General features: G+C 32.8%; 1 protein-coding gene across 2 annotated transcripts; it reads left to right on the top strand.

The window, feature by feature from the left end:
* The first annotated feature begins 1,185 nt into the window (after positions 1-1,185).
* Positions 1,186-6,841, top strand: LOC137718604 (patatin-like protein 2). 2 transcript variants are annotated; one of them, XM_068458154.2, is made up of 7 exons: positions 1,186-1,420; positions 2,544-2,725; positions 2,829-3,015; positions 5,549-5,710; positions 5,794-6,102; positions 6,267-6,442; positions 6,561-6,841. In XM_068458154.2, exons 1-7 carry the CDS (start codon positions 1,295-1,297, stop codon positions 6,655-6,657), a joined length of 1,239 nt encoding a protein of 412 aa, XP_068314255.2. In that variant the 5' UTR covers positions 1,186-1,294; the 3' UTR covers positions 6,658-6,841. The 2 variants fall into 2 exon arrangements, with proteins under 2 accessions (XP_068314255.2, XP_068314256.2); XM_068458155.2 differs by lacking the exon at positions 5,549-5,710.
* The last annotated feature ends 5,238 nt before the right edge of the window (positions 6,842-12,079 follow it).

The following is a 12,079-nucleotide window of genomic DNA, read 5'->3' as shown; positions in this document are numbered from 1 at the left end:
TCACTAACATTTGGGAATATAAAAAATTGGTGAGGTCCACCTAATATCTGGAGTCGATTTTCAGAATTATCCGGATTTGGATTACTGAGATAGAGGTAGTATTTGGATTTCGGATAAAACACTCATTTGGGATCAAACTTTTCTACCTATAATACCCCTGTATCTTCCACCTTCAGCAGCACACCCTCCCCTTCCATTTATCTCTGCCGACTCCTTACACTTTGACCACCACCACAACACAACCCTTACACCTTCACGACAACACCAGCAAGACCACAAAAATCTCTTCGACTCATCCACCGAGTCGCCGACTCAATCTCGTTCGTTAGCAAGGACCTTAATTAACCAGATCAAAACATATTTTCTCACCAAATCAAAAACTAGTGGAGATAGAGAAGGAATTTACAGGAGAGTCTGTGTTGTGGTGGCGCCTGAAGGAGGGGAGGCTATGGGTGTTGACATCACTTTGCCTTCTCTTTGTTCTTGCTGGCCCTTCTTTTTTGGTCTTTTAATCCATTTGGGACAAAAGAATAAAAAAAAGATGAACAGTGTGTTTTGTTCTCACAAAGTTCTGAAAAATAATTTTTACTAAAAAAATAGATTATTTGGAACAAAGGTATTTTAGTAATCACATTAGTTTTCATTTCAATTCATGTGAATTAATAAATAATTTACATAGATCAATATTGTTCATACTCTGATTCTAAAAAATTTTGGTAAACAAGATTAATAGAAATCTAATTCACATTCTAACTCTTCATCAACTCAATTTTTCTTACTTAATTACACATTAGTATACGAGCCAGTGGAGCACGTCTCATGTACTCGGATATGTACAAAAATATTTCCTAGTTGGATATGGTTCATGAATTTTCCACGTGCGCATATGAAATTTTCTATGTGCAGTGCTACTTTGAAAATTATTTGCACGTAAGATCATATTTGTGGCTGCTTTGTGAGACCACATTTTCTATGTGCATTGCTACTTAGAAAATTATTTGCACGTCAGATCATATTTGTGGCTGCTTTGTGAGACCACATTTTCTATGTGCAGTGCTACTTACATAGCAAATAATATAGATATAGGCTGTACATACACTAGTTTGGCGTCAAAATTGCACTGGAAAATTTATCTATATAAAGCCCCACAACTCCAGTTTTATAATATACCTGCATTCCTCCTGATCAACAGCCTTCCTTTTAGATTCTAAAAGCCTCTACTTATTCTCTCAGTTTTACTTCCTAGCTAAATATTAAGTCTTGTGCATGACCTTGATCTCCTTCAATACCATTCATGGCAAAATCATCCCTTCACTCTCCCACTAATGGAAGCCTCATCACTGTTCTTAGCATTGATGGAGGTGGAATAAGAGGGATTATACCTGGAACTATACTCAGTTTTCTGGAGTCTGAGCTTCAGGTAAAATGATCGATGCATGAGAACTTCATATATGTCTATTAGGCTCGTTATCTTCATTTCTAGATGTTTATTCATGTTTATTCATATATGACGTGCTTGAAAAAAATTGAGGTTCCACCATTCGGTAATAATGGGGTCGCTTAACTCTTTATAAGCTCTTGCAAGGTTGGGCAAACACCTGATTTGAGACATTTATTCACTGATTTAACTACAATATTTACATGTATTTAATACAATCATTATCTCAATGGTTAGATGATGATTATATTAAATACATATATTCACATGAATTATATTTGACTGTCAGATGGTGATTGTATAAAATACATGTAAATATTGTTGTCAATCCCTTTATTGACATTCTCACATGCCTCCTCACACATATAGAGAATTTTTTGGCATAACACGTAGACAATTTCAAATGTGCCCCTTGGGATTTACATGCGGTAAATTGATTTTGATACAACAAAAGAAACTGAGGTTCCATCATCTAAATCAATTGGTAACTAATATGGAAGTGGCTCTAACTCCTTATCAGCCTTTGTAAGGTTCGGTAACTTCTGATGTGTGACAATTCTTCACATCTTCACTATAATGTTGCATTCATCCTGAGATAGTCGAGTCTACTATATGTATACATCATATGTAGTTTGTACATGTTATTTCTGATAGAAAATATACCAACATTATGCACTAATTCTACATCATTATATATGTGAATACAGTTAACTAACAAACTTGGTGATCAAGCATCGATATGATATCAAAACTCATTTGACTCTAAATTAAGGGTGCTAGTTAAAAATAATGGTTTTGTAGCTTCATTCAAACCCACAATTTAGTGTCACATCGAGCTACCATGTCTGCTTCCAGTGTAATATACCAGCTGCAACTCTCAAAGGACAAGTATTAATTGCAGAAGAAAAAAAAAAATTGTGTTATTACTAGGAGAAGTTTTGTTTATGGTCCTAACATTGTGTTACTGAAACGATTCCCCCATATCATAACACATGATGGGAGGCGAGTTTAGAACTTCATAGTGTAGTATATCAAGAAATATACATGTATGTTTTAATTCTGGTAGAGTGATATAATAACACTCAGTCATGTTGACTATATGCAGAAACTGGATGGTAAGGATGCAAGGCTCGCAGATTATTTTGATGTGATTACAGGGACTAGCACAGGTGGCCTTGTGACTGCCATGCTTACCACCCCAGATGAAAATAATCGTCCCTTGTATGCTGCTAAAGATATTACCGCTTTTTATCTTGAAAATTGCCCCAAAATATTTCCCCAAGACAGGTATTATCCGATATATTAGCTCTTAATTAGTTTGTTAAATAATGTTATATGGTAACAATTAACTGAAAAATAACCTAGCTATTTAATTTCCCTTCAACAACAGTTCTATTGTTGCCAACCTTGCCATGAACGTGAAAGTTTTGGGTAAACCAAAATATGATGGGAAGTATTTACATTCCGTATTAAGGGAAAAGTTAGGAGACAAGCACTTGCGCCACACCTTGACTAATGTTGTAATCCCAACTTTTGATATAAAGCGGCTCCAACCGGTTATCTTCTCCAGCTACCAGGTTTGATTATCTCTTAATTGGAACATTATATATATATGGGACTTTTTGATATAAGTGCCTGGGTTTTCAATTCTATAGACTAAACATTTGTTGGTTTTAGAGATTTAATTAAACATTTTTCCTACAAATTTGGAGTTTCATCTATCATAACTATCCTTTATTTGTACCAAAATTACAGATCTTACCACAGCCTAAATTCTTCATGTCAGGAAAAAAGTGCAGAGATATTGAAACAAATTTCCTACAATCTAGCTCCTTTGATTCCCTCTAAAGATAATTATACAAAAAAAAAATGATTATCTACAATTTATAAAGGAATAAAATACCCTGCCGTTTGCTTTTTTTTATTTTCCCTTTCAATGAAGAAATAAAATACCATTTAAGATATTTGTAGTAATCCATATATAAATTTTTGTAGTAATTCATATAAGAAAATAACATCGAGAATAATACAAACGCAGATAAAAAATATGTATGAAAACAAACTTACTAAAACCGGTAATAAACATACTAGTAAACAACGTTGAAGAACAAAAGTAAATGTACCAATCTACGATATGTATAATATTAATTGTACCCATATGATACCAAATGGTACAATACATAATGTATACAAAAACAATCGTAACAAAATCATGAAAAAAACCTATCAATCAACAAGAACAAAACTAAACGTACTGGAAGCTAAAACTAAATGTACCGAAAGTTAAAACAAAACGTACCAAAAGCTAAAACTAAATGTATCAATCAACGATATGTACACCTAAAAATTAAAAATAAACGTACTAATCAATACAAAGCCAATATATGATAACCAACAATAAACGTACCATTATCACTAATTAACAATATGTACAAATTCAAATGTATACAAAATAATTATCTAACAAAAAGTATACTAAGTAATAAACAAACAAAAAAAATCTAAGCGTCCATCATTTCAATTTTAGGATAAAAAACTGATTTTAACGAAAACAAAAATTAAAAGAAATAATTGGATAAATATGTTGAGCGAAAAAACCAAAATTATCTCCTAAAAATTCTCTCAACTAATTAAAAGGACAAATTTAGACATCAATATGTAAACTTTTAATTTAAAAAAATACAATTATTATTTTTAATTTAAAAAATAAGAAATACTAATGTGGCCTAATGTACCAAAGCACCTTGATCTAAATTCTAAAAGGCATTGATGTTTAATAAAAGAAATTCAAAATTTGAGCTTTTAAATCTAATTAACTCTACATACACACACACACACACACACACACACACTTCCCTATATATATATATATATATATATATATCTATATTTAGATGCGGTCTCTAACTATCAATATTCTTTGATTGAAACCTTGTCTGTTTTTAGTTTTTTTTTTTTTATCAAAGTCCCTAACATTAGTGTAATAATGTAAGTTACCATAGTTTGTAAATTATAAATTAAAAATTGAAATTTGTATTTGTTTATATTAATGAGATTTTAAATAAAACTCATAATTTGTGGGATAAAAAATAATAAAATATAAATTATACTCTCTATTATATTGTGTGTGTGTGTATATATACATACACACACACACACACACACACACACACACACATATATATATATATATATATATATATACACATTCATCAAAATTAACAAACAAAAATTATTAGACCAAACCATGGGTACATTCTTCAAAACCACATGAAAAAAAAAGAAGATATTTGGCTTAATAACATTAGTAAATTTCTTCTATTAAACTTGATATTGATACATTCTCAAATCAACAAAAAAGAATGTACTCATATAAATTTAAAAATGGAATAAAAAAACTGAAAGAATTTTATATTGAAAAATTAGGTACATTTTATATTAAAAAAGGGTACATTTTACATATAACAAATTGGTATATTTAAGAATGGGTACATTTAAGATTAAAAAAATTGAAAAATACATGAATGGATACATTTAAGATTAAAAAATTGAGATATATATATATATATATATATATATATATATATATATATATATAAACTAATGGGTACAAACTTATTCTAATAATTTTTATATATTTTGGAAATGTTTGAATTGAAAATTAATTAGGAGTTTAATAGAGGTGTGAGTATTAAAACCCTAAATCAATTACAAATTTTTATTTAAAAAAATTATGTAATAAACATGTAAATTCATTATCACATTAATACTAGGGACTTCAATTAAAATAAAACTAATAATGTCTCAATTAATGAACATTAGTAACTAGGGACTACATACAAATTTTTCTATACATATACATACATACATATATATATATATATATATATATATATATATATATATATGGGACTATTTTCTTACTGAGTGTATGCTATTGTGTTGCTAAACTATGAATCTCTTGTACCCTCAAAAATCAACTTGATTAGATTCACATTCTGACAATATAAGCATTTAGATATTGTCAAAATTTTGGTGTTTATGTTCTGATATATTCTTCTCTTTGCAATGGTTCTTGATTTTGCATATGTATTTCTGTCATGATTTTAGTTGCAAAAGAACAATAGCCTAGATGCTTTGCTATCGGATATATGTATCGGAACTTCAGCAGCCCCGTACTACCTTCCAGCACATCAATTTAAATCGACTAATTCAACTGGTGAAACAAGAGAATTCAATCTCATTGATGGTGGCGTGGCTGCTAATAACCCAGTATTAATCCGAAAACTTAATTTTCACTATGAATACATATTCATACATATGTTCGTTATTATTTTTTTGTTCTTTTGTTTTAGGCTTTGGTTGCTATGAGCGAAGTGACAAAACAAATCCACAAGGGCAACCCTGACTTCGTTCCCTTCGGTGCAAATTACAAGTTGTATGAGCGGTTCCTAGTTATATCACTGGGTACCGGTACAACATCTGAGGAGAAGTACGATGCCAAAGAAGCATCTGAGTGGGGTGCTTTGGGATGGTTGATTGGACCTGATTTTTCAGCTCCTCTGGTAGATATATTCACTCAAGCAAGTAGTGACATGGTTGGTTTCCACCTTGCTACCGTTTTTCAAGCTCTTGAGTCTCCCGACAATTATCTTCGAATTCAGGTATATATGTATGTGTGAGTACAATCTTTTTATGAACCGTTAACATTTTGATTCAATAAAATGAAGAAAAATATTACTAGATCAAATGATCATTTTCGCTTAGCGAATTAACCTAGCTAATAAGATATGTAGAAATAATGCGTGAAAGTGAAAAATGGATGCAGGATGACACACTGAGTGGAACTCTGGCTTCTGTGGATAATGCTACTTCAGAAAACTTGAATGATCTCGTAAAAGTTGGGGAGAAATTGTTAAAGAAACCAGTTTCAAGAGTTGACTTTGGTACTGGAAAAGGAAAGCCTGTTCATCCTGATATTACAAATCAAGAGGCTCTCATAAGGTATCTGAATATTGTATACATACATCACCAAATCCATAATTAATTTAAGTTTGTAGCATTTTTATGTGTATAAAATTTCACTGTATTTCTTCTTTCAAAAATTGATTTCCATGTGCAGGGTGGCCGGAGTTCTCTCAAGGGAGAGGGCTGAAAGAAGCAAAGTTATTGAATTGAAATCATCTTCACAAAATGGAAAGGACGCAGCATCCAACTGATCTTATATATATACTCCATGATAAATACAATACTGACCGTATATACACTTCTATACGTATATGGCTATACACTATTGAATTTCGTTCAGTTATTTATTTATTTTATGTAAAATAAAAAGGCTATCATAAAGCCATGATGAAATGGTAACTGAACAATTATTTGTCTTGTAATTCAGTACTGAAATTCTTTTCTCTCAATAAATACCAATTAGCATGTTGGTCCAGATATGAGATTTGTTCCCTTCATTTTTTATTCCAGTGATAATCGAGGTGGACACTTCTAGTAAGTAAAAGTTTTTTTATTTTTTTTATTCAAGAGATGTATACTACCCAAGTTTTTTTCTTTTCTCATAACTTTTCCTTTTTCTTCTAAGGCAAAGGGTCGATCCTGGCCCAATGGGGGCTGGGCAACCGTCTACGGTCTAAAAAAATTAGGGACATCAAAATTATTAAGGTGACATATTTATATATGTTTTCATAAGAATATAAAATTATGAAATTTGATTAAATGATCTAGATGTTTAACTAGAATTGGTTGTTTTTTTTGTTTAAATTTAATGTGGATGTCTCGGGTTCAAAACAATATGTGTGTTTATTTAGTTTCTAATTTTTACGAATTTCTTTTTATAAGACTATAAATTTATAAAATTTGATTAAATAACCAGAAAATTTAATTAGAAGCAATGGTTTTTGTAGTTTAAATTAACGAGAGGTGTTCTAAATATGTGCATGTTTTTCTTTCTAATGTTTACGAAATTATGTTTGGTTGTTAATTTGTTTTCAATTACTAGCTAGTAGCTATATTTGAGTTGCAGTTTTCAAATATTCATTCTAATTTAAGTCTAAACTTTGATAAAGAATAATGCTAGACAAAATTTTTAGACCAAAATTGCAAATTATATGATGTGTCACTAATAGATTTAATTTAGTGCTCCATCATTACTTGTAAATGTCAATTAATTATAACTCGAAATTATGATTATTTTTTTTTAGTCTCATATAGACAAGGTTAGTAAATAAGAAAAAACACCTCACGATTTATATGAAAACACTTTAAAAGTTCAGAAAAAATAGAACCCAAACTCATAATCTATCTACTTGTAAGCTTGGGGGTTTTTTTGGGTTCCTCCTCTCAGTACAAATAAATTAATTTCTTCGTGTTTCTAAACTATGACTTTGAAGAGCTTTTCTAAATATAATTTTATCTACCTTTTTATTGAATACATGTTCTTCCAAACAACATTTAAGTGACGTCAGCATCGTTGATTCAGAATCAATTTTGGCCAAACCCCTAATTCATAGAAGAATCAAAGAATTATTTACGCTAGTGATACGATAATAAAAACAACGATAACGGTTATCTTTGTGTAACAGATTGTATTTATTCGTTATTTACTGGATTGATTTTTTGTGCCATAAGTTACTTTAAACTTCTCGATCTTAAAGGATTGTCACAGATGGGTTGAGTCTGTATAAAGTTATTTTCTTGCCTTGTAAACAAGGACTTTTGTTCATGATATTGTATGTCCAAAACAAAGGGGGTTCAAGGCCCTTCCAACCATTTTTTTTATTTATCACAATTAGCTTTAAAGAAAGCAAGTTCATTAATTTAGCCAGATTTGATTACAAATGAGACTTTTGAATGAGAAACAATTGAAAATGATTTAAAACACAATGAGATATGCATTAAAACAACAAATCTAGTTTATATAAGTACAAACAAAAGAGACTCGGGCAAGATTTAACCTTGTCGGGCAAGGTTCAACTTCTTGCACCTGTTTCTCTTTGTGTTTACAAGGGTTTGTGGACTCTGGGAAATGGAAAGTAAATAGGTTTCACTAGAGGGAATCGATACTTCAACACTAGGGAAAGGTAGTAAAGCTTCTAAACTTGATAAACGATGGCTTTCAGTAAGGGAACTACGACCAAAAGGGGGCCGAATCTAGAAAAAATGCAGCTTTCTGGTTTCTTGCTTGTTTGAGAGCAAAATGGGATGTCTTTTGATTGATTGGTTGAGTGTTCTTGTCTCTGGTGTCCCTTTCTGCTTTTATAGATAATTTGGCCCGATTGTCCAAGCTTTGCCTTTTGCTGATGGCTTTCGTAGGGTAGTGAGTTACCCACAATTTACCATCCAATGCCCTTGAAAAGTGTTTTTTGGCTGGTGGTGAAATGTCTTATGTCGCCCATCACTTCAAACATAGGCAAGTGGCCTATGCCTTTGTTGAAATGGCTTTCAATTCCTCTTGAGCCTATTGATTTGTCCAAGCCCGGTCTTCTCTTTGCTTTTGTATCTTGGGTCTCATTCCTCACAAAGCCTAGTGTCAAATTTCCACCCAAATAGTGCCGCCTTTAATCATTATTAAGTCTGCTAATCAAGACATTGATAATGATTAAAAATATGTTGCACGCCTTAACTAGGTATCCGTGCCTCTTAATTAGTTGTTTTAAACATACCTTGCAATAACCCACGACTTTCGAAGTTAACTACCTGCCCGTTTAAATAACTTCCACTTTCCTTTTCTCGGCCATTACCTTCAGCAACCTCAACTCTTTGAACTTTCAGAATTCTCGAATCTCTTGCATTCTCAACCCTTTCTTACCCTAATCTTCGATCACTTTTACTTTTCTCCCTCAATTTCAACCTTGGCCCCCAAAATCACGTCCTGCATGCGAATCCAAATAGGGAATTATCAACTTGCGTCATCGGCTCAATGGCCTCCATCACCCTCGGGTTGGTCTAAAACTGTCCATCTTCTTCGAGGAGGAAGAGGTACATTCTCTTATTTATGATGGCACCTCAAGTTCACACTGACACTGACACTTGCTACATAAAACCACTCATTTGACCACAGCTGCTTGGGGTGTGTTGGGCAACCTTCTAGCACCTTTTGTTGGCCTGACAACTTGCCTTCTTTTTCCCTTCACATCCTAGGTAGCCTTTCCTTTCCCTTTCTTAACCCAATTAAGGTTGATCATGTTAATTGGGGCTTCTTTGAATGGATCTGTGTTAATCATCATATTTGCCTAGAGTTTCTCCAGCAACAACTTTTCCTTGACTATAAGTCTTGAATCCAATCCCTGAACTGCACACAATTAGCTATGGAGTGATTGAAGGTGTAGTGAACCTTACAATACTACTTCCTTCTAAGTTCTTCAGGTTTAGGCATCTTTTTGGTGCTATCGGACAAGATTACCTTAGCTCTTACTAGCTTCTCATAGATGTCTGCAGCTTTGGTTAAATCAAAGGAGTATGACTGGAACTTTGGGGGCTTTATAAGCACAAAGCCTCCATCATTCATTACGATCTTCTGGCCTTTGATAGGCTGGACCAAACTCTTCACCATTAAAGGTTTGAAATGATTGGTCATCTCGGCAGCACATAACTCAATCCCTTTTCCCAAACTGTTATCATTTTCTCCTGGGTCTAGGCCTTCATACTTTAACTGGTGTATTGGGGCTTTGCTTTTATAGAAATGAGGCACTTTAGATGAGTGCTTCACTTACTATTCCTCTGTTAGCAACTTCTCATACTTAGTGGCTGCAATCACTAACTCTTGAAACTCGTTAAACTGCACATCATAAAACTTCTTTCTCAAAGGTAGCCTTAGAGCCTTCTAGGCAATGGCTATGAGCTGAGCATGGTTGATTGGGAACTGGCACCTTATCCTGGTTTTCCTGAACCTCATCAAGAAATCCTTCGTAGACTCATGTTCAAACTGCTTCACCTCCACCAAATCATTGATGGTCATTTCTGGCTCCACCCTACAGAACTGCTCATGGAAGGCCATCTTACAGAATCTCCAGCTGGAAAGTTAGTCCAAAATAAGAAAGTGGATAGTAAAGATCTCTAATGACTGATTGTTCTTGTCTCGAAGAAACTGGGAATATAATTTAGGAATCACTCAACCAAGGGCAACAAAGCTTTCTCAACGTCGTTGATAGTGGATTCACTCACACAACCAAGCTAAGCACTTGATTGGAGAAGGAGAAATCATTCACTTCAAATGCACAAGGAAAATAAACTTTTTTTTTCATTAATCAAGTCTACCCAAATGCTTGTATTACATCATAATTTTTTTATTTTTTATGAACAAACAATATTATTTACACTAAAGGGGAAGGAGTCGGCTTAGGGGTGGAATTTTTTGCCAAATTACCATACCAACCGAATTACCAACCGTACCATACCAAAATTGTGCCAAAAAATTTGTACCATTGATAATGGTCCAGCATTTGTACCGTAAAGTTTTAATTTTTCCTGCAGTTCCGGCGCTCAATAAGCCGATCAATTGCGGACGAATTGATAATAGCCTCGCTTATTATGAGCCGAATCCAAGGTTGGTCTAACATGAACTATGAAAACAACCTTTTTAGTAAAAAAAAAAAAAAAAAAAAAAAAAAAAAAAAAAAAAAAGAAAATGAAATATGGATGACTATTGTTGTTCTTGAATTTCTAATGTTCCCCATGCGGTATGTACTTGATCTTTCTTCGCCAGTTTTCAAATTTCATTTTCATTTTTCTTGATTAAGCAACGTTTGACAATATTTTATGGTGCTTCAAAGTATCGAATACTTGAGATTTTTTAACCATATCTTTTATTAAAGATGCCAAAATCAAGATGTAATAGTCGAAAAGCTCAGAGTATCTTACACTCGGATTGATCATAGAATATTTCATATATATATATATATGCACTTGATCTGCAGCAAGCAGCGCGGACATGCGAATGTGATGCCGCACAGTTTGTTATTTTTGCCTTTACCGTATAATACAAATAAAGAGAGTGGTCATGTGACTTCAGCAGACTTTGCCTGTCGCTGCAGTCTACAGCTTAATATTACTATCAGTTTTGGATCTTAAGCAAACTGTTCATCATCATTGCACAAGATCAAATTCTTAACAGAGATTAGAGAACAAGAATATAAAATCATTAAACACTTTCATGGACTTTTTTTCATAGAACAAATTAATAAATTGTACTTAATTGTTAGTCTGTATATTCTAATGGTAAAACACTTATCCACACATGGGACAAGAAGTTTGGTCTACCTGTCTTCTCCTTCTCAAACTTTGTAAAATAAATCACTGACGTGCAACATAATACAAACATGAACAATGGTGTACTTGATTTAATTTGTTTTCTAAGAATTAACATTAGAGATAATTAGTATGGCCAATTGGTGTAAAACATTAAATCTACATGCAAAGGGACGAGGAACACTACTTATGAGGTGCAGCAGGGACAAATTACAACTTGAAAGTAAAGTTGTAGTGTGAAAATTAAACATGCAGGCCAACATGGTTTAGACAGAAAAAAGGCAAAAACTTAAAATGTCATGATATTCATGACTGATGAGTGGAAGTCCTGTCAGTCAGTCACTCACTGGATCACAATTAGTTGACGAGTGCTTCTGTATTCTA

The sequence above is a fragment of the Pyrus communis genome, chromosome 8 (genome assembly GCF_041283825.1).
Source record: "Pyrus communis isolate YQ-2024b chromosome 8, ASM4128382v1, whole genome shotgun sequence".
NCBI classification, from domain to species: domain Eukaryota; kingdom Viridiplantae; phylum Streptophyta; class Magnoliopsida; order Rosales; family Rosaceae; genus Pyrus; species Pyrus communis.
The sequence above is the reverse complement of the archived record's forward strand: the minus strand, read 5'-3'. Positions and strand labels throughout refer to the sequence as shown.

What these genes read in the sequence shown, in the direction of transcription:
- LOC137718604 (XM_068458154.2), top strand. Translation starts at nt 1,295, where the DNA reads ATGGCAAAATCATCCCTTCACTCTCCCACTAATGGAAGCCTCATCACT. An exon ending in TTCTGGAGTCTGAGCTTCAG is followed by an intron (nt 1,421 to 2,543) that starts GTAAAATGATCG and finishes GACTATATGCAG; the next exon opens with AAACTGGATGGTAAGGATGC. An exon ending in TTATCTTCTCCAGCTACCAG is followed by an intron (nt 3,016 to 5,548) that starts GTTTGATTATCT and finishes TCATGATTTTAG; the next exon opens with TTGCAAAAGAACAATAGCCT.